This window comes from Zalophus californianus, chromosome 3 (genome assembly GCF_009762305.2).
Source record: "Zalophus californianus isolate mZalCal1 chromosome 3, mZalCal1.pri.v2, whole genome shotgun sequence".
In the NCBI taxonomy this organism is placed as follows: Eukaryota; Metazoa; Chordata; class Mammalia; order Carnivora; family Otariidae; genus Zalophus; species Zalophus californianus.
In genome coordinates, this window is record NC_045597.1 from 180,826,480 (window position 1) to 180,849,306 (window position 22,827).

Below are 22,827 nucleotides of genomic sequence, written 5' to 3' on the forward strand. Positions count from 1 at the left end.
GCAGCACAGAGAGTACTTGGGAGCCTGGGGAATCATGGGAAATCATGGGACCATTAGTCATAAACACAAGTGGTTTCCTTAGGGGCGGTGCTTTCCTGCCCAAGGACATTCTAACTTGCTGTTCTTCTCCTCTCTCCCCTTTGCTCCACAAGGTCCCTGAGCTGACACACTCAATTTCACCCAAATAGATGAGCTAGGAAGCACAGAGTACCTTTAACTCATTATTACTTAAAACACTGTTTTCATAAATAAGTTCATCATTAATTCTTTGAACAAATCCCCAATTCTTCAATCTAAACCAAACGGTGTCAAAACTTCTAATCTGTTACCCAATACAGCCAACTGAATTTTAAAACCCTTCCATGGAACCTGGCCAACTCACTGTACTGTAAAAATCATAAAATTCCACCCGTTCTTCGCCCTCAGTCCCTAACCGAGCAGAGGCAGAACCAGCCCAGACATTTCTCCTAATTGTATTGCTCCACCAGGTCTTGTTCAGTATCCTAGAAACTGACAAATTAAAAAAAAAAAAAAAAAAAAATTCTTCTAAAGATCTCACCATTTACAAGAAATTTTCAAAGACCCTCTGAAAATAATTTAAACAGGCAAACAAAATAGAAAGTATTATCCATACGAGCAATCTGGAAGGGATTTTGACGACATGAAACCCAGCCCAACACCCTATCTTCAGTTCGCTTTCAGTCCTTTAGATCCAAATCCCACATCTGGCCAATCAAACTGAAACTGACAGGTCATAGGAGCTGATCATTCATGAAGCCGCAGAGCTGAGAACTGAATCTGGATGCCCAAATTAGGTGAAAAACCTGTGGGTGATCACACAGCCTACCTTCATGGCCTTTGAGGGTCGTAATGACTGAACAGGAGTTCTGTTCCAGCTTCAGCAGGGTGATCTGTCCAGAATAATCACCAACAAAAGCATACTGAGTATCAAAATCGTATCTGTGGAGAAGCAGTCAAGGATACATAACACAATCCACCTGAAAGTTATAAAACAGAAAAAAATGTGCATTTTAAAGACATAAGCACAAAACTATGAGACAGGAAGTACCCAACTGAAATTCAGGCAATATGTACATATTTAAGAAAACAAGCTTTCGAGTTGGAAATTTTCTTGGGAAAATTAACAACATTCATTCATTCAACAAGAATTCATGGAGTACCTAGGACTATTCTAATCAATGCCTTAGGAATTAGCAGTAAAAAAGGTTAAGAGTCAGACATGAAAACAAGTAGTAGTAATCAAATTATAATAAAGTATAAAAAGGTAAAATACTCAATAGTGAAAACAGCAAGAAAGAACTGGAACAAAATGGCTATTTATGAATTATCTCTGGAAATAATGTAAAACTGATAGCAAATACGAACACCTATCTTTCTTTGGCCTGGATGATGCAGCTTTAAATGAAAAGCATGGTTTATTTTAAATTGCCATGTAGAGTTTAATCATCCAAAAGGCAGTTATTTGGGGTAGTGGTAAATTTAAATTTTAAACTAACTATTGATAACAACTCATTACTTTCACAGTCACTTAATGGCCATAAACATTTGTGGCCAATCTGCAGTTTAAACACATCAGGATAACCATTGCTTTAAATTCCAAACCAAAGGTCAAAAGAAACATCACAGGCTGGGCCATGATTCTGTGATTCTGTGCCCTTTTCTATCAATCCATATGAAAAGCCTAATACATAACAGAAAGACTTATTTAGCAAATATCTGAGTATTTTTCCCTTATTTGATTCTGAAGCGTATGGTACTGCTTTAATGCTTATTTTAAATATCTCATGCTGTGCATTCATTCATAGCAAACATTTTTTTATAGAGGCTTTCAATGGAAAAAAAAAAAAAAAGAATTTGCTAACCCAGAAATCCAACTCTGAAGAAGAAACTACTATGGGGTATTTGCCTGTTGCTGACAGCCTTGATCTTGCTGTCACTAAGATACACAGCTACCACAGGGAGCCCTAAGCAAGGGCAAATTCTACATGAAACAAATTCCATACACTGGTAAAAAAACTGTGAAAGCAGCAATTCATTAACATTCTGGGGATCCTGAGGCACCTCTGAGAATATGGAAAGGATTATGAACCCTCTCCACACACATTCTGCCAATAACCAAACAAAAGATCGATTCCTTTTGGTCTTTCTTTATTCAACAGAAAAGTTTTTTCTTTCACCTTAAAATGCAAAGGAACGAGGGGGTGGGGGTTTGTATTCATGAGGTTTAGCTTTCTAAGACATTGTATTAAAAATAGATAGTACCTCCCAATAAGAACAGTAATTCATCTAATTATTATTTTTAATACACCAATTTTATACCAAAGAAAAGCAGATACAGGAAGTCTTGCATTTCATGTGAAATATACAGGCATCCCTCAGTCTTTGGATCTCAACTGACAGTTTATGATCATCCTCAAAGCCAAGCCAACCACTGAGCCGAGGAAGTGCTAGGCAGAAGAAGGTCCAGCCCTTGAAAGGATACTGTAAGCACGAAGCCCAGGAAGTGAAGAAGTGTCTCCCCAGCATGTTCCCGCTGCGGGTGCACATCCAGCTGACACACTTGTCGTGGCCGGTGCTGATCACCCACTCGGTGGCCAGGCTGAAGATGATGGCGGACACCCGGTTCTGATGAGCTGCAAGGACAGAAAGGGAAGTCTGCGCCCTTCATGAAGAAATGGGACCTTCCAAATCAAAAGTGAGCCTCACCTTCTCCAGCTGCTTGGCCTGGAGACTCACGGTCTGAACAGTCGTACCACAGAAACGCCTGTGCCCTGTGAGCAGCTTTCAGATAACCTGCCCTACCCCACCACGCTACCACAGGCTTCCCAGCTGCCCTGTCTCCCTACCTGGTGGACAATCAGAAGCTGCAGGTCACTAAAGACTGATGCTCAAGGGGGATTCCAATAACTGATCAAAGACCAGACCTTTTTTTTTTTTTTTTTGCTATACTCGAAAGAACATTTTTACTTTGCTCTTACTATCAATACGTTCCATATGGAAAGCAGTAGTCTCTTCTTAAAGGAGTAATGTTTTTTTATAGTCTATCACTTTAGTACTTTGACCTTTTAGAAAACACTGGCATTGTAAGGGCGCTTGGGTGGCTCAGTCAGTTAAACGACTGCCTCTTGGTCTTGGCTCAGGTTGTGATCTCAAGGTCGTGAGATGGAGCCTGGGTTGGGGAAGTGAGAAGTCTGCTTCTCTCCCTCTGCCCCCTCCCACCCTGCTCGCACATTGCTCTCTCCAAAATAAATACATAAATCTTAAAAGAAAAAGAAAACACTGGCATTGTAAACAAGAGAACTTCAATTTTCTGAAATTAAAAAAAAATAGTGGAAGCATTTTGTTTCTGGAATAATTTGTGTGTAACTTTTTATTATTTATAAAGACAAAGTATTTGTAGAATTCTGTATTCCAAAATAATAGCTGAGAATGAGGAAGGTATTCTATTACCTAACTCCTGAAATGTCTGCATTTCCAGGTTGACTGTAAGCCACACTAGGACAGTGACCTGTCTAGTCTACTTCATCTAGTAGAGGACCTGGCATGCAGCCGGCATTTAATAAGCAGTAGTCTGATGAATGAAGTCAGAGGCTAGACAGAGAAACTTCTGACCTTGCTCTCAGCTGTACAGGTTGCTTTGGAAGAATCAAGGGACTCTTTCTTATAAATTAATTAGAAAATACTACAACTCTGTAGGTATATGGGTAAAATCATGAACAGACATTCATCAAACAACAAATGATTGACATTAAATAAAGCTTAAATAATTTATAAATTGGCTATTTTGACTATCAAACAGGCAAAAAACATTTGTAAGAACAATGTTGGACAGACTGGATGAGCAGATACTCTCGACCACCACTCATGGGACTGTAAAAATTTACACTAATGCTGGGAAGAAGTTTGTAAAATAAATCTAGAGCATTAAAAAACTTTTTAATGTTTGCCCCAGTTACTCCATTTTTAGGAATTTGTCTTACACAGAAGCAACCAGGGTTACAGGATTAGAATCAGAGTCAAGGACATGTACACACGTATGTATGTATATATGAAATATACACTCACAGATATATATACATTGTCATATGTTAGTGTGTGTTACCAAAAAACGGAAGCAGCACATATGCTCAAAAATAAAATGGTTAAATTACATCTGATGATGCACCCAATGGAATAGTATACAAAAATTTAAACACTGATAAGCAGGAAAAGGATGGTAAATAACTGAAGAGTTGGCAGCATCCTATATAACTGGGGGAAACACATCCACAAAGTTAATGTGAAGACCTAATTTTGATCACAAGACAGTGTTCTCATTTTGTGTATGTCTATCTACATGCATGTCTACATGCAAGTACATGTGTGCATTATAATTACCTGGGTAGGTCTTGATAAAGTTCATTTTATTAAAATCTTCAGAAACATGAAATTCCTAAAAGTAAACACATGCAATAAAAAAACAGTTACGGTTTTAAAAACAGGAACTTAACTTTCAAAACAAAGTAAAATCCAAGACTAGTTATCTCCAGATGAGGACCTCGAGATTAGCTATAAAAGAATAATAGGGACCCTCAGTTTGTTTTTCAGAGTCCATAGTCTCTCAGGGGAGACCTGGGTGTTACATGCAAACAATGAATCATGGAACACTACATCAAAAACTAATGATGTAATGTATGGCAATTAACATAATAATTTAAAAAATGGACGAAATTAAAAAAAAAAGAATAATATGGAATGGCTTCTTTCATCAGACTTGTCCTCAGGCCACGATTTCTTTTGGGGACCAGACTGAATAAAGTTGCTGCAGACCAGCACAGCATTTTTGCTCAGTTCTTCCTCCACAAGCCCAAGCTTTGTAGTCCCTTTCCTTCTACTGCAAAGGAGGCATCTTGTTAATTTTGCTCTCTTGGCTACACTGAGTATTCCTCAAGATGATACACATAAAGCAAAACTGCAAAGACCCTGTTACAAACAGGGTTCTCAGCTACAGTGAAAACAAGGCATGGGGAATCTCAGCAATGTAAGGGGGAAATCATAAATATGTCATATAGAACACACACAAAAAAGGGAAATTTATAGATTGTGAGTGGTTTGCTTCTTTTAATATTCTTGTATTTACAAAATTACAGACTATGTAATACTTTATAAGTAGGAAAAAATAAGAGTATATGCTTTTTAATGAAAAAATCAGCTTCAGCATAAAACCAAGAAGACAAAACTCTAAAGAAAAAGCACTAAGAATTCTATTGATCAATGCTCACTGAGAAGTTCTTAAGGCTCTAACATGGACATTATGAATTGTTAAACATACACACACACACACACACACACACAGGAATACTGATTCCTTGCTCTCCATCTTGGTATCGCACAGTACAAAAATGTATCAGTATATATGTGTGTATATATATATATGTATTAATATATATTGACTGTATACACACACATACATACTGGGGACAGTATAAATGTATTAGTATATATATCATTGTATATATACTGATCTGTTTTGGGTGGAAAATCAAAGATCAATTGCTGACGAACGATACACTGGATTTACATTGCCCCTTTGCACTGAAGAGCTATGAATTTTTATATGTTGTCCTATAATCACAGAGTCTACCCTTGACTCGGGAGCCACAAGTAGGGTCCCTAGAGAAATAAAATGTGCAACCACTGGACAAACTGCTTCTTGGCTTCTGGTTATACATGTGCATGCACATTACTGTGATATTCCTATAAAATTTCCAGAAGGAGAAAGACAAGAACACTTGCATCTACTGCTACTAGGGTATTTATAGCAGTCCCAGGCTGTTGGCAAAGAGCTGGGCGAGGCCAACCCCGCATCCGTCACCATCCGCCTACTGCTGAGTGAAATGCTTGGGCAGAGGGCCTGTCCTTTCCACTGGCTTTTTCCTTCCTGGCCCTTAAACACACGCAAGGCTTCTTAGCCTTTAATTTCAGAAACAAAACAACCAGAAAACAACACAACTCTTTTAGCAGTTCTATGACTTTCCTCAGCTCCTTCTCTAAAGATCAGCCCACACTGACGACCCACCACACACACACCACCATCACGGCAGGAAAAGGGCTTCCCTCGCTTAGCACCAGCTGCTAACTGCCGCTCCCAAGGGCGTTTTCCAGGCCTGACATCATCCTCTCCCTGCTGCCCCTGACGCTGCACCTGACACTGTGACTCACCCCCACGTGAAACTCACTGCCTCTCCGACTTCTGTGGCCACAGCGTCCTAGCTGGCTCTCCTCCCATTCTGCCTCCGTCTCCCCCATGGCTCCCAGTCTCTGACTTTCCCTTAAATACTGATATTCCCAGGGAGCGTGACCTTGGCTCTCTGCTCCTCATCTGCTCTCCCTAGTTGAGGCCAACCACTGCTGCGGTTTCCATGGACTCCTATATTCAGAGAACTCCCAACCCCTATTCCAGATCAAACCCTGAGGTTCAGGCCCATGTACCCAACTGTCAATGTTGACCTCGTCACCTTTCCCTCTACATCACATCTTCTCTGTCTTAGAGCATAGCTGACCGCTCACCACCAACCATCCTGGCTAAAAACCTGGAAGCCATCTTCACACCGTTCTCTACAAAACACCCACAACCAACCAGACATCCAGTCTGCTACCCAGAAAGCTCTCAAAGCCAACACCTCTTCTCCAACACTACCCCAGCGTTTCACAGTGTCACGCTGGAGTCCTGAAACAGACTCTGAACTGGGACGCCTCAGTTTCAGCCTTGTCCCCCCAAACTCCACATACTGGCACACTAAGCTCACAAAAACAGAAACCCAACCATTCTATCCTCCCCCGCTTAACGCTCTTCAATGGCTCCCCCCTAATGCACTTGACCCTAAGGTTCACTGTTGAGAGAGGTCCCTGACCTCTCTTGTTGACCCATGAGCTGGGCCCTGGCAGTCAGCCGTCAGAGGCTCCTCAGCCCTTCCCCGTCTTTGGTATGTGTGTTCCACTTGCCTTCCCTGTTCCAGAGGCTGTCCCAAGCACATGGCCTTGACAGTGATGTGGTGGTGGGGCCCTCTGGACGATATACGTGACTGAACCCAGTTAAGGCCTCTATATAAACTTTTAAGACTCTGGTGGGTGGGGGCAGAGATTTACTCATTTTGCAGCCACTCAAGACCAACCTCGTACATAAGCTCCCTTGCTCACTAAACCTCCCACTCAGCAATCTGGAGTGGACTGCCCCTTTCTCTGGTCTCTCCCTGCCCTCCGAGTTTGGGGGCTGGTTTCAGATTTCACCTGGGAAGCTCCCAACGTTGTGAGCCAACATTCACCTGGAAGACTTGCTAAAGTTCTGACTCCCAGACCTCCCACCGAGGGATTCTGAAGCTGTGGGTCTGGTGTGGAACCAGAGAACATGTATCCCATTTAGTTCCCTAAATGATGCGTAGGACTATGTAAGTCGGGGTAACTTGCTTACAGGATATAGTCAGCTCCTTAACACATACAGAAGGATCACGATTTCCCCTTCTCCCTGGTGGGCTTCCCCACCAACCCCACTCCGAAATGCTGTTATTCAGGACACAAGCCCAGGCCCTGTCTCCTCTCATTCTCTGCTCAGGTGAACACAGCCATTCTCACAGCTTAACAAACGCCCTACGTGCTAATGACCCCCCCCTTCCCAGGCTCACACTGGGCCGTGGACTTGTGGATCCAGTGCTGACTTCCCACGGCCACTGGTCAGCCCCTTGGTCTCTCAAGTGTACAGTTAGTTGGTTGGTCCCTTGTTGTCCCCTTTCCTTCCAAATGCCCCTTCCCCACATATCCCCAAGTCTTTCTCCTCTCAGTAAATGATACCACTGAGCACCCAGTTACTCGAGCCAGAAACCTGGCCGTCACCCAACTTCCTCTTCTTCCTCCCCTCCGCACGCCCAACCTTTCCCCAATGCACCTCATCAATCAATCTGCTTTTGTCCACTCTCTCTGTCACCACCCTTTCATCCAGGTGGTCACAACAGCCTGACCATCCAGCTTCCGCTCCCGCTGCTCCCTCCCCGCTAATGATCCATTCTCCACCGAGCACTGGCCAGAGGGATCTTTTAAAGGTGTAAATTCTGTCATGTCACTTGCCCGTTGAAAACCCTGCAAGAGCTTCCCAATTTCTGCCCTCTGTACGGCTCTGTACAACTAACCTTACGACACTACCCAGACCTCCCAGGCCTGGCAGGACCCGGCCTCAGCCCCTCCCCCGCGTTCAGCACCATCCAGCATGATAACCTCCATCGAAGCCTCAAACACACAGAGATGTTCCCACGTCCAGTCTTCACGTGGACATTCACTTCTGGAAAACTTACTCTGGCTCTGCTTGGCTGACTCCTTCCCACCCTCCAGGTCTTAGCTGAAATGTCACAGAGCAGCCTTCCCGATAATCCTGTTCAGTGGGGCCGCAAACCCCTGTGGACGGTCTTGCTCACTGCACCTGTTCAGGTCTCCACAGCGCTTACCACAACTTGCAATTTGATGCTTATTTACTTGTGTATTATCTGAACTTCCCGCTAGACCGTAAGCACCCCCAACCCCACCAGCCCAGCAGGACTGCATCTACTTTCTTCTCCATTAGCACTCTGCTCAACACCTAGAGCTGAAGACAGATTCAAACGCAAGGCATTCCGTGACCCACTCCGCTGCCTCTTCAGCTGTAGGTGTGTGATGCGCTTCACTGCCGTTCCCTGCACACAGCCTCCCGCGCCCTCGGCGTCTGGAGGTCCTTCTCCACCCGCCCCGCGCGGTGAGCTCCTTGCCATCCTCTAGGACTTGGCACATCAGTAAGCCTGCGCTAACCCTCTCCAGATGCTCTGCCTGGAGGATGGTGTGCACACTCATAGCAATTTCTGCCCTCTGTACGGCTGTACTTACTACGTCATTTTACACTTACTGGACCCCCACTAGCGAAGTCTCATTCTTACTGTTTCCATTCTGTAAAGCAGTGCTACTCAGTGTGGTCTGCAGATGGCTGGTCCCGATAAGAAGTGGAGAAACAGGCAGTGAGTGTTCAGAAAACTTTACAGCAGTTTCATATTGTTATGACACCCAAGGATGAAATCTGTGGACTTTCTCAACCAACAATGTAGTATCAAAAATATCAATCCAGCAAGCTAAACCCAAAGCAAACAGAAGGAAGAAAATAATGGAAATTAGAGTTGAAATAAATAAACACAAAATAGGAAAAACAAAAGAAAAAAACCAACGAAACCAAAACTGGTTCTTTGAAAAGATGGATGCAACTGAAATGCTCGAGCGACAAACGGCGCGAGGACTCAAACCGCTAACTTCAAGAATGATGGGGGACTGGACTCCCAACCTTACAGAAACACAAAGGGTCGTGAAGGGCTACTCTGTCCATATCACAGTATACCACTCCAGCACAGAAAGGAACGAGGTGCTAATTCAAGCTACAACACAGATGAATTTGGAAACGTCATGCTAAATGAAAGAAGCCAGACATAAAAGGCAACACACATTATGTGATTCTGTTCACATAAAATGTCTAAAATAGGCAAATCTCTGGGCTCTGAAAGTAGATTAGTGATTGCCAGGAGTTGGGAGAAGGGGGAGTGAGGGCTGATTGCTAATGGGTATGGGTTTCTTGGGGGAGAAGGGGTGATGATTCATGTTCTGGAATTAGAGAATGTTAATCTTTGTATAACCTGTGAATATACTACAAACGAGGTGAATTGCATTATCTTAAAATGGTGAATTTTATGTGAATTACATCTCCGTTAAGAAAACATACATATACACACACCCACACAATTAGACCCACAAAAATACCTACCAATCTATAATAAACTGAACTTTTAAATACCTGGTCCTTCACTAGAGTTAGTTTGAGAAGCACTGTCTTAAAGAGTTACAGGAGTTGTTGGCTGAATGACTAGTCACTGACCTTGTTCTCCTTCCCCCTCCATTGTTACTTACACTTACACATATACACACACATACACAAGTGCCCACGCGAGCACCCACAGGCTCTCCACCGTGCCCTCCCTGCCCCAGCTACCCCCTCATGGTTCAAGGACGAGGCATATACTCACTGTATGAAGGCTGAACACCAAACCATCAATCATGAAAGCATTCTGAGCTCCATGACTGGTTTAAAAATAAGCACAAATTAAAATTAATCTATTTTTAGGCCTAATGCCTATACTGAATTAAACATTTTTTATGCCAATCAGGCAATCACTGTTCTTTATTTAAACTGTCCAACAGGCATGAACACAGGGTGGTCAATATAACGAATACACTCTGAAAACTACCTACCATTACGGCTCCATTATCCTGGCCCACAAATATCCGTCTGCTATCATGATGGTAAGCCATAGCAGAGCAAGGAGCTGCCAGAAAGACAAAGACCATATTACAAGCAAACCTAAGCATTCTAAGTCATCGTTCAAAATACATTATTATACAATTTACGTTTAAGGGCGCCTGGGTGGCTCAGTTGGTGGGCGAATGCCTTCGGCTCAGGTCATGATCCTGGAGTCCCTGGATCGAGTCCCGCATCGGGCTCCCTGCTCAGCGGGCAGCCTGCTTCTCCCTCTAACCCTCCCCCCTCTCATGTACTCTCTCTCTCATTCTCGCTCTCTCAAATAAATCTTTAAAAAAAAAAAAAGGAGGGCAAGAATGTTTTTTAGAAAATAATGATGTAATTAACAAGTCAGGAAATGAAAGATGTTGGCGGGGATGTGGAGAAAGGGGAAACCTCCTACACTGTTGGTGGGAATGCAAACTGGTGCAGCCACTCTGGAAAACAGTATGGAGGTTCCTCAAAAAGTTGAATATAGAGCTACCCTATGACCCAGCGATTGCACTACTGGGTATTTACCCCAAAGATACAAATGTAGGGATCCGAAGGGGTATGTGCACCCCAATGTTTATAGCAGCAATGTCCACAATAGCCAAACCATGGAAAGAGCCTAGATGTCCATCAACAGGTGAACGGATAAAGAAGATGTGGTATATACACACACACAATAGAATATTATGCAGCCATCAAAAGAAATGAGATCTTGCCATTTGCAACGATGTGGATAGAACTAGAGGGCATTATGCTAAGCGAAAAAAGTCAATCACAGAAAGACATGTATCATATGATCTCACTGATATGAGGAACTGTTAATCTCAGGAAACAAACAGGGTTGCTGGAGTGGTGGGGAGGTGGGAGGGAGGGGGTGGCTGGGTGATAGACACTGGGGAGGGTATGTGCTATGGTGAGAGCTGTGAATTGTGTAAGACTGTTGAATCACAGATCTGTACCTCTGAAACAAATAATACACCATATGTTAAAAAAAAAAGAAGATAGTAGGAAGGGAAAAATGAAGGGGGGGGAATCGGAGGGGGAGACGAACCATGAGAGACGATGGACTCTTGAGAAACAACCTGAGGGTTCTAGAGGGGAGGGGGGTGGGGGGATGGGTTAACCTGGTGATGGGTATTAAAGAGGGCACGTATTGAACGGAGCACTGGGGGTTATACGCAAACAATGAATCATGGAACACTACATCAAAAACTAATGATGTAATGTATGGTGATTAACATAATAAAATAAAATTTAAAAAAATGACGTAAATGGAAAATGTTACTGACGTTCTTTCTGTTATTTTAGTTTAAAATTCCAATTCAAAAAATCTTCTACATTGTATTTATGATTTTGAGGGAAACAAGCCAGCATGAAGTCTCATCTGGTTGAAACTCCTACCTGTAGGCTGCAGAGCATGGGGGCCAGTGCTGAGAATGAGTAATCTGTTACCCAAACTCAGGAGGCCATCCTGCCCCCACCCCCGGTCCCCCTCACAGGTAACAGAGTGGCTGGAATCTGTAGAAAAGGAGTTCCCAGCACCGGAATTGCCATTCGACTGTACATGTGAGCAAGCTAGGAAAGCCACTGTGGGATTACATGTTCTCTTCCAATGGTGAGGAAAGGTTCCCTTTCCCATGACATACACAACCGCAGTTTGTAGTAAGCAGAGTTGTGAGGTGTACACATGCGTGTTTCTTTGTCCACAGCAGTATTATGTGCCTGGATAGTACCTGCTTCCTCTCGTGTTCATATCCCCTTCCAGGTTCTACCTGTCTTTCTTCCAGAAAGCTTGGGCCAGAGTTTCAGAAAGGAGAAACTCTAAATCATCTCCTTCTGCTAAAAATCAGAATTAAAGTGATTTGGAAAATGGAACATGTGGAAAAAGAAATATGTGGCTTCATTTCAACCTAAAGAAGTTTGACTATGGGAGAACCACAACAAGGGAATACATACTGTGAAACAAACAAACTTGAGTTTACTTTAAGGTAACACTTCTTATAAGAAAGTAAAAGAAAAAAATCTTATAAATGCTGTTACCATTTAAAAACAGTTTAAAGTTCTCTCTCTACAAAGGGCTGATATTCTCCTCCGAAGGACGAAAGTAAACTATAACGCTGCGCTGCACCTGAAGGTGGAGACACAGCGAGCCGCATGATCAGATATTACGGAAAGAGGTTTCCTTCTGGTGCATTCAGAGAACCACCCTGCTGGTGGGGAGGTGCTGCAGCGTTTGCACACAAAACAATTACACGTGACTGAAGCCTGGACCCCTCACCCACCACACTGAAGTGGGAGACTATAAAGAATGATCGAGGGGCATCTGGGTGGCTCAGGCGGTTGAGCATCCGACTCTTGATTTCGGCTCAGGCCATGATCTCGGATCGTGAGATCAAGCCCTGCGGCAGGCTCTGCGCTGGGGGTGGAGCCTGCTTAAGATTCTCTCCCTCTCCCTCTGCCTCTCTTTCTCTCTAAAAAAGAATGATCGAGTTTAAGAATTATAACCACAAAGGTATATGTATCTTCTTCATATAAAGTACTCTTCAAAAACCATCATAAAATTATCTTCGGCAAACATGCGTTGGTGATTTTTGATTCATTGTCACCATTTTTGCTTACTTTTAGGTTGGTACAAAAATCTTAATGCTTAGTTTTCAGCTTCTTTTCAATTCTTTTTATGTCCAACCCTATAACAAACTATACATAAATATGTAACATGCTCTCGTGTAAAATTTACAATGTGCTGAGTAGTTTTATGAGGCTGGAGAATTCTCACATTTAAAAAAGGGAAAAAAAAAGCTTCCCTAATTTATTTGCTCTGTATCTAAAGATGTCCTGGTTTTTTTCTTCCTAGAAGGGAAGCTTCTAATGAGATAAGCAGTATTAATTAAAAAAAATTGGATATTCATAGTTTTATAAACACGTAAAACACAAATCATCTTTCAAATCAGTGGCCTTTTAAAAAGGCATCATCGCAATCCAAAATCATATGCTTAAAACTCGAGTTTTGTAAATAAAGGTATTTCTGTTTTTTTTGGAATACAGCCAGGCTGCTTCACTTATATATTGTTTATGGTTGCTTTCATGCTATGACAACAGAGTTAAGTGGCTGCCACAGAGACTGGCCCACAACGTCTAGATATTTACAGGCTGGCCCTTTGCAGAGAACGTTGGTGGGCAGCACAGTTCTGGAATCCAATGGGCATGGACTGAATTCCCACCACAAGCAACTGACTCAACCCCTCTGCCATCAGTTTTCTCACTTACCAAATGGTGAAAAAATCATCTACCTTGTACAGCTGTGTGATTTCATAAAGTGGTATTACCAAAAAATAGGCATGAGTCACAGAGCAGATTACAGAAACTTTTCTTCAGCTAAAGCAGATTCTGAAAGTTATTTTTGTTACGTGAGGCAAAGTTATGAAACAACTGGATTGCATAGAGCAATACACTAAGGTCTGGCTTATTGATCGCTGTTAGGTCACAAGGAAAAGTTCAAACTGGTGGACAGTCACTAAAATGTCCTCAACTGGATAATCTGTAGATAGTTTTTAGAACAAGACACTTCTCATATTTTGAATTCGGTTTTCAATTAAAGGTCATTGTAGAGCAGTCATTTCTCATACTTTCATTCATTCTGTTTCTGCAGGCAGTGTTCTTACAGTCTCCTCAGTGGTGTAGTTCCAGACAGAACTGTAAGGCACAGTAAAGAAGCATCTGGAAGCAACAAGTTGAATATGTCTAGGTGCAAACACATGGGTGTCGCCCACCCACAACGATGCTATGCCTGTTCTTTCCAGTTGTTGCCAGTCCTTGCAGACACAGGCTTCTGGGAACTGCTTCCAGGGGGTACCTTTAACCCAAGTTAGCAATTGCTAGGGAGGGCAACTGAGAGCCAAAGCCACGAGCTCAAGACCTAAAAGCCAAGGAAAAGTGCACACTTCTGCTAAATTTGAGGAGAGAAAGTACACAGCTGTACTAACTCTCTGGGCTAAGTACAAACTGAGGAGTAAGTAAACTAAAAATAGGACAAAATCCATGTCAGTCTCTATTCCAGGGAACAGGAACTCCAAGGTTGAGGATGCAAGGACGTGAAGTTACGCCCGAAACGTGCGGTGTGGAGGAATGGAGGGGAAGGAGGAGTAAGAGCAATAGCGTGAACAAGACCGTCCACAAAGATGACAAAACACCCCCGCAGCACGAGCAGGACTTCCTCAGGCTGCTGCTACTTCCAGCTGGGGAGGCCCATCCCTGGGCCACCGGAAATAAGGAATCATCCATCCGAGAGATGCTCTGCCCTGCTCCAAAACAATCAAAATTTGATTTGAAAATTTATCCAATGGGCTCTTTGAGGACACAGACTTAAGACACCGGGTCGTCGTCATTGAGAGTGAGTACGCAAGGTTATGCACCCTATCTGCATGGACGTGGGCAGCAGGAGGTGCTACTGCTTGGCAGCAAATATTATGGGTAGGTTTTCAGGGAGGCTTCTCAGAGGGTATATACTGTAGAACTGTATGGCTCCTTTTGTAATAGTTATCTTTACAGCAGTATTCCACAAAGTCTTCATGTTCGTTGTTTAATTACTAAGACAGGGAAGGTGAGCAGCCTGCACAAGCTGTCCGGGGAAGGCAGGAACAACCAAGCTCCTGATTGACTTCTAAATTTTTCTGAATGTGATCACAGGATCCGAACAGTGCACGCACACCGGAACAGATGTACGAAGGAGAAAGCGCCAGCCGAGAAAGGAGGCACTCAGAAGGATGACCCAGACTGATCACTCGGAATATGCTGAGAAATTGGCTGTTCTGTGTTTGTAACACACTCTACTGCCTCTGGAGTAACTCTTGAGAAAGCTGGGAACGCTGTCAACAGTGTCTGCAGCGACTGGCAAGAGTTCTTCCTCGGAGGACCTGACCATGGTCTTCAGAAGGAACAAAGCATCAGGCAGGCCCCAAAGCCTCTTTTCTCTTCCTCGGGGGTCCTCTGAATACTGAAACCCTTAGTTGAGGAAAATTCCTCATTAAGGACCAACATCACATGAGAGAGTGAGCAGAGCTATGGTGCCTTCCATGTGGCCATTTGGGGTGGCAGGACCCAACCCCAGCGTGGGCCCGGGGGGGCATGCAGGCCTCCGCCCAGGGCTTTCTTTTCACGAAAGGAGGAGGAGAAGGAGGGGCAGGGACGGATGGCAGGCCTCTGACATCTGCACAAAGGGCTGGAACTTAGGTGTAATTTATGTCACTGCCTCCCAGGGCTCTTTTAAAATCTCAATGCAAAGGCTTTATCTTCTAGATTTATTTTGTGAACATATTTAACTATTGAGAAAATTCTCTATGTAGAATGGGTTATACTTTGGACCCAATCTCTCAGTAGTACCCGGAAGTTTGTGAAAAGGCTGGGCAGAAGGCTGGTTATGAGGGCATGGGAGTACAGGGCTCTTTTTTAGTGTCAGCCTCGGCCACTGCCAAGTACACAGTCATTATGAATACAGGTTGGCAAAATAAAAACAAAGGAAAACCTGGGGGCCGTGAGGCACGCCCCTCCCCCCCGCCTCTCCTTTTTTTTTCAGTTTTGCTCAAGTCAGCTTCAGTTAAGCCAGCAGACCTGACTTCCTTTGCAAAAGAAAAGTTTTCCTGCAGTTTAGCACAGCCTGTTGGAGTATTAGGCAACTAAGAAACCCATTTTGAAATATAGTAGCACACTTTTAAAAAATATATTTTATTAGTTTATTTATTGGGGGGAGGGCAGAGGGAGAGGGATAGAGAATCTCAAGCAGACTCCCCAGTGAGCACGGAGCCCCATGTGGGGGTCAATCACACGACTCTGAGATCATGACCTGAGCCGAAATCAAGAGTCAGACAGTTAACTGACAGGCACCCAAGCACCCCTCTAGTAGCACTGTTTAATCAGGCATTTTGAAATTTGAATCACCAAAGGCATTAGACACACTCCCCTCAAGTAGAACAGTTCAGCTACTCACAGGCCATGGTGTGGTAAATGCTGGGCCAGTACTGCCCACTGTCTCTTTTCAGCCATACTCGGATGGTTCTGTGGGAAAAGAAAAGAATGAAAGAGTAGTCTTTAGCAATTTCATCTTATTTGTGCTCCAGGGAAATGTAACTATTTACTTTATTTTTCAATCCTATTTCCCAACTGACCTTATAACCTTAATCAATTGGACAAATTAGAGAAATACAGCAGTGCCCACGAGTACAGCACACAGTACGTTACATATAGGCCGTGCGCGTGTGCATGCGCAAACGCGCGCGCACACCCCGTATCTAGCTACAAATCTATGACCATTTATGGCAAGTTATGTGGTAGCTATGAGTCAGAATTTCAAATAATTTTAAAAATATGGAAAATCTTATTATATAAAGATATACAAAGAAAACTGCTGCTTTTCTTAGTGAAAAACAAACTATGCAAACTTGGTCGCCTGCCATCTGAGCCGAATGAGGGAAGCAGAAGACATCAACGGAAAGACAATGCTTCTGGAGAACTGGGAGAGATGTGCGTAAAAAGCAGCGCCCACACCGCTGCCGGTTCCCGATAATTCCCAGCCTTCCTGCCCCCAGGAGGAAATCATCCCACGCCAGGTCTCCGGGCGTCTCCTTTCATCAAAACCCACACAGGGAGATGAGGAAATCCTGCACACAGGCAGGAAAATGGCAAATGACCAAAATAGCCAAAGTTTCATATGCTGGCTTATCATGTCCGGAGAACAATAAGGAGCACTGGGGCTCTTCCTCCTCTGCTCGCAGAAGCTCCTCACAGCTCCAGGCCCCTTCCTCCTCCGAATGCCGGGGACACTCCCTGCTTCTCCCCGCACAGGGGAGAATCACTCTGCCCCTGCGCTGTGTCCCAACCATCCCACTGCCCCCTCCTGTCAGCTCTGTCACAGTCACGCTAGGATTTCTACCAGCAAGGCAGATCCTGGCACACGGATGGCACCGATTAAATGTCTGCACCTTAAACTAAAATACCTAAGATTAAATGTTGACACTACATGTCTCCATTTTGTTTGACATTCAAGACAAGTGTGACTAGTCTATGAGGATAAAAATCAGAATGGTGTTGCTTCTGGGGGAGGAAGACAGAATGTAAAGGGATATGCTGGAACTTTCGGGGTAATGATAAGGCTCTGGGGAGTTGGTTTCATGAGTACCTGCATTTGTCAGGACTTGCCCAACTATAATTCAGATCTATACAGATTACTGTATATAATTAGATTGCAATAAAGAAAGACTAGATGTTGACCTTCATTCATCCAGATAAATAAGAGGACCTAGCAGCACAGTGGGCAAATTACTACTTTGTATATGAACTGGATACAGGCCTCAGCGTAGGAGAATCCATGTGTACAACACCAACATGCCATCTTCCAGCCCACTGCTCATTGGTCACAACGGAACCTTTGCCAACTTTCTCCACATCCCACCCCTGATCACAACCAGCTAGACCAGAAATGGGCATCTGATCCTAGCTGGATCAATCAGCTCCTCCCTTGGTAAATCAGAAACAGAGAAAAATAGATCAGTATCTCTAATAGTTGAAATGGCCGTTTCTTGTCATATGTTTCCCAATTTAGACTGCAGAATGTTGCACATCGAAAAAAGGGAAAGAATGAAGTCAACCTATTAAAAGAAGCAGAAGCAAGCTGAAGAGGGTCCAGGTGAGAGTCCCCCATGCCCAAGACGGAGCTATTTCCCTAGTCTGGGGTTCTGTGAGGCAGACACCACAGCATCCTTACCAGAAACACTCTCAATAGCTTAAGTCAGCCTGAGTTATTTTTGTTGTTGGCAATCAAGCAGGTACTAATAGAGGACATCTGATGACACCAAGATTACCAAACACAGTTCCTTCAGTTGAGCACCATTAAACAAGCTCCAACGTGATGAGGTTCACAAGGCAAGATAAACAGGCAGACTTTCATTCAAGGTACCTGTATCGTGACAGTAAGTTCTAAAGGTCTAAGTTCACATCCAAAATTAAATGAGAGAGGGAGATCAGAATAAATCATGCAGGAAGGGACCTTTAATTTTTATAGTTTGTAATTCCACATCCTCGTGGATGTCCAGGCAGCTCAAAGGACGACTCCGTGGCACATGCTCTTCCCTCGTGGAAGAAGAGCAATACTCAGTAACAGAAGTTGGCTGTTGAGTGGGAAACCCTAAAGCTTATCTCTGCCATCCAATCATCTAACCTCGAAAAGCCTAATTTTTATTTCATGAAGTTCAGAATGATATTTAAAATAGCCCCAGGTCAACATGGAAACTACCCAGACACCAGCATTTGGGAACACAGTATTACTTCCTTTGGAGGACAAACATCAGTATTACAATTTGGTCTGCGCCCAGTGGACCTACTGCGCACTAGCTGCCATAACAGCTGAAACTGGCAGGACTTAGATGATCTCATATGTTTCGTGTGAAAATCGATTACATCCAGACTAAGAGAAGACCATCCACGCTTGAGAACCAAGTTCCAAAACAGGCACTTGACCTTGATAGTCAGCTCTACCTCTCTGTATGCACATCTTCTATCTGGAATTCTGTCCCTTCTCCTTTCAAGGCCATGCCCTTTCCCTTCCTTCCACAACAATGCTAAAATCTCCCATTTCCAAGATTAAATCAAAACAACGTTAAGTTTAACACCTAACACTCCAGGACTACCAAGAACCTATGTATTAAACAAAGTTGTATAATTTCTACTAATATAAGACTTTGTTTTGTATTGTGTTTTTTTTTTTTAAGATTTTATTTATTTATTTGAGAGAGACAACGAGAGAGGGAACACAAGCAGGGGGAGTGGGAGAGGGAGAAGCAGGCTTCCCTGCTTGTGTGTGTGTTTTTTTTTTTAAGATTTTATTTATTTATTTGGGCGCCTGGGTGGCTCAGTCGTTGAGCGTCTGCCTTCGGCTCGGGTCATGATCCCAGGGTCCTGGGATCAAGTCCCACATCGGGCTCCCTGCTTCTCCCTCTCCCACTCCCCCTGCTTGTGTTCCTGCTCTCGCTGTGTCTCTCTGTCAAATAAGTAAATAAAATCTTTAAAAAAAAAAAAAAGATTTTATTTATTTATTTGACAGAGAGAGACACACAGTAAGAAAGGTAACACAAGCAGGGGGAGTGGGAGAGGGAGAAGCAGGCTTCCCTGCTTGTGTGTGTGTTGTTTTTTTTAAGATTTTATTTATTTATTTGACAGAGAGAGACACACAGCAAGAAAGGTAACACAAGCAGGGGGAGTGGGAGAGGGAGAAGCAGGCTTCCTGCTGAGCCCAATGCGGGGCTCCATCCCAGGACCCTGGGATCATGACCTGAGCCAAAGGTAGACGTTTCACGACTGAGCCACCCAGGCGCCCCTTGTATTGTGTTTAGAATGTGTCTCGATTGGGTAATAAATGGTTGTAAAAATAGGCTTAAATTGGACTGCTTATTAAAAAAAAAAATCAACAAATTCAAGAGCTCAAAAAAATTTTCTATTCGGTAAATTGGAAGTAAAATCTAAAGTTGAAAGCAACACAATAATACAGTTTAGTAACATTTACAGGACAAAACTACTAAAAACTCTAGCATGTTATTAATAGACCATATAATCACTGAGTGTCAAGATCAGATTGTTTTATTTTTACAAAAACCACAATATTTTCTGCCTAACTGAATGTCTAAGCCACTCTCTCTGAGTTAAATTAAAATATAACAGCTTAACTTTTCCTTTAATATTTTGACAAGTCTACACCCACTCACCTAAACTCATTTTATGCTCTGCTTGCTGCTTATGCTAGCCATTTTTTTACGGGTTTTCTTTGAGATTCCAAGAGCATGCCAATCTGAAAAAAAAAAGTCTTTCCTTAAAACCAAGACCTTAGAAACATGTTCACCTTTGCCAGGCTCTATTTTTAAGTTATTTTAAAACAACAGTCTGATATTTTTTCAAAAGGTACTTAGAAAGGAAATGTGTCATTTCTTTCAGAGCCTACATAAAATCTTTTCAGAGTTCTCCATGCTACCATTACCTATACCAATCTCCTCTTGCCCTCCTAGTTAGAGAAGTTTGGGCTTACATATAGCTGCAGTTATTTTCCATGGGTAGGTGAGAAAAGGTATTTCTATGTAAGATGTTAATGTTATATATGCTTCACCACACTGGATGCCCACCACTACCATCACTTCGTCTATCATTCTTCGGCTAGGTGGATGATCCAGTTATTTTCCAGATAAAGGAGAAGCTGAAATTGGACTGTATTTTTTTGAGTATTTCAGACTGTAATGTGTTTAAAATGTATCGCTGTGCAGGGCTCAGCAAATGAACAACTGAAAACAATAATAAAATGACATTTCTAGGGCTCTCATAATTTTTTGGCAGCACTGTAAATCAGAACTAACTCTTTGGCAAGAATTTGTTTCGTGTATTGAGAAAAACGTTTCCTGCCTAATACGGCTGCTGCTACTAATAGTAATGACAACAACAAAGTGAGGAATTCCATGCTTGGCAACTGATTCTGAAGAAATTATTTAATAGGAAAAAAAAGAACTACACATTACAAAGAAGTTCCTATGAGCATTATTCAAAGGAGTAAAAATTGGGGGAAAATGTTAAATAATGAAATGGGTTAATGGCATATTAATTCAATAGCTTACGTAGTCATTACAAATAGTTCTGCAAATCATGGGTTCAGAAAAGCTATTGAATTAGTATGCTTACGCAGTCATTAAAAATAGTTGCAAAGACCATGAATCCATGAGAAAATGTTTATGAAATGTTAATTTTTTTGTAAACTGATGTATCTAACTACTGTAATTGGGCTGAGCCAGGCTGGGCAGGACAGGTAGGAGGAGAAGGAACACACCTGTAAAGCCCACAAGGCCTTCAGCTCCTGGTGGCGGCGGGGGGGGGGGGGGGGGGGGTCAGTCCTGGAGCCCTGAGACTCGGAGAACTGCAGAGTCTCCAACCTCCACTCAGTAAGCAGAAGAACAAGCCAACAATTTAACAATTCCTCACGTGCCCGGAGGCACTCAAGGATGTATCTGCTCAACTTCAAGGCAGCTATCTAAACGTGAAGATTGGGGGCACCTGGGTGGCTCAGTCGGTTAAGGGGCTGCCTTCGGCTCAGGTCATGACCTCCAGGTCCCGGGATCAAGCCCGTCAGGATCCCTGCTCAGTGGGGAGTCTGCTTCTCCTTCTACCCCTCACCCCACTCATGCTCTCTCTCTTTCAATGAAACAAACAAACAAACAAACAAATAAATAAATAAATAAAGGTGAAGATTGTGCACTCCCTAAGAATGTGTCTGGTAAATCATTCCCAACAAGAGCAAACAAGGCTGAGGAGTAAAACAGGCCTTGGGTCGAAGCCCCAGTGCACATGCACGCTCTATAATCAGAGGCAATTCCAAGTAGGCTGCAGCCACTTCTCTTTAGAAAGGCAGAGCCTAAGAGGCTCTGGTCACCCCTCACTGAGAGCCCTCCTTCTGAGGTTGGTACGGTCTTCAACAGAAGCTCCTGCCACAGGTGAGGCCTTGAAGTCTGGAGCTTGTCGTGCCCCCATCAAGTCTGGTCAGGGATCTGATGCATCCATGGAAGTCAGTGCAGAGGGCCAAGAACATGCAGAGCTAACAAGGAGACACGCACCCACAGATGGAACTCAAGGGCTAGAGGCGATGGGTGGAGAGAACCTTGAGAATGTCACCTCCCAGGAGAAGTGAGTAGGGGGCAGGTAAAGGAATCAGGTGCAGAAAGGCAGGAAAGAGAAGACCCCGAAAGACACAGGGCCACCAGGCCTCAAAGACACAAGGCAATACACCGTGCCTCTTGACAAAGGTGTCCCTGCTTGACTTCCTGGATAAGTCCACAGCAGTGAACTACAGGGGCAGACAGAGCTACTTCCTGTATTCTAGAAAACACACCAGGATTCAAGAAAGGCTACAGTCGGTTGAGAACGTGATGCCACATCCTCATGGCAAAGACAACAGCCAAGACCTCCATTTTATACTTAGGGAGGCAAAAGTAAAGAGAGTCAACGTCCTAAAATCAAACGAACCAACGTGAGTTTGTCTAGTTGTTTTGTCCAATTTTATCGCTCTTTTATCAGAGGCTGATGAAAATTCACATTTCAAAACATTACAAAAGTAAATAATTCAAAGCAAAGCAGCTTTATGTGGTAAATAATAAGTAAAACCATTTAAAAAAAAAAAAAGCTTTTCAGAAAATTCAACATTTTATCCTCCAAAGCAGTAACCCCTAAACAATAAGGAGACATGAAGAATTAAATTACTTTTTCCCTCCAAACAAATCTAGAGTGTGGAAAAGTCTAGGTCTAACTTCAAAGCTCTCATTTAGTTCAAAGAAATCCTGACTTCTGTGCTAAATAGCAACAGTGACTCTAACAAAATCTCTCTTAACACACACTTTGTTTTAAATTTTTATTTAAATTCTAGCTAACATACAGTGCAATATTGGTTTCCAGAGTAGAATTCA

The 22,827-nt window shown here is 43.1% G+C and overlaps 1 protein-coding gene across 2 annotated transcripts in view; it reads right to left on the bottom strand.

Moving 5' to 3' along the window:
- The window catches only part of WDFY1 (WD repeat and FYVE domain containing 1), a 47,916-nt gene that overhangs the window by 15,521 nt on the left and 9,568 nt on the right, over window positions 1-22,827 (bottom strand). For both annotated transcript variants that reach the window (XM_027589344.2, XM_027589345.2), the window contains exons 2-6: window positions 16,332-16,399; window positions 10,312-10,385; window positions 4,399-4,453; window positions 2,504-2,654; window positions 848-960 (exon numbers count right to left, since the gene is read on the bottom strand). In XM_027589344.2, coding sequence (XP_027445145.1) covers window positions 848-960; window positions 2,504-2,654; window positions 4,399-4,453; window positions 10,312-10,385; window positions 16,332-16,399 — 461 coding nt within the window. The remainder of the gene's footprint in view (window positions 1-847; window positions 961-2,503; window positions 2,655-4,398; window positions 4,454-10,311; window positions 10,386-16,331; window positions 16,400-22,827) is intronic.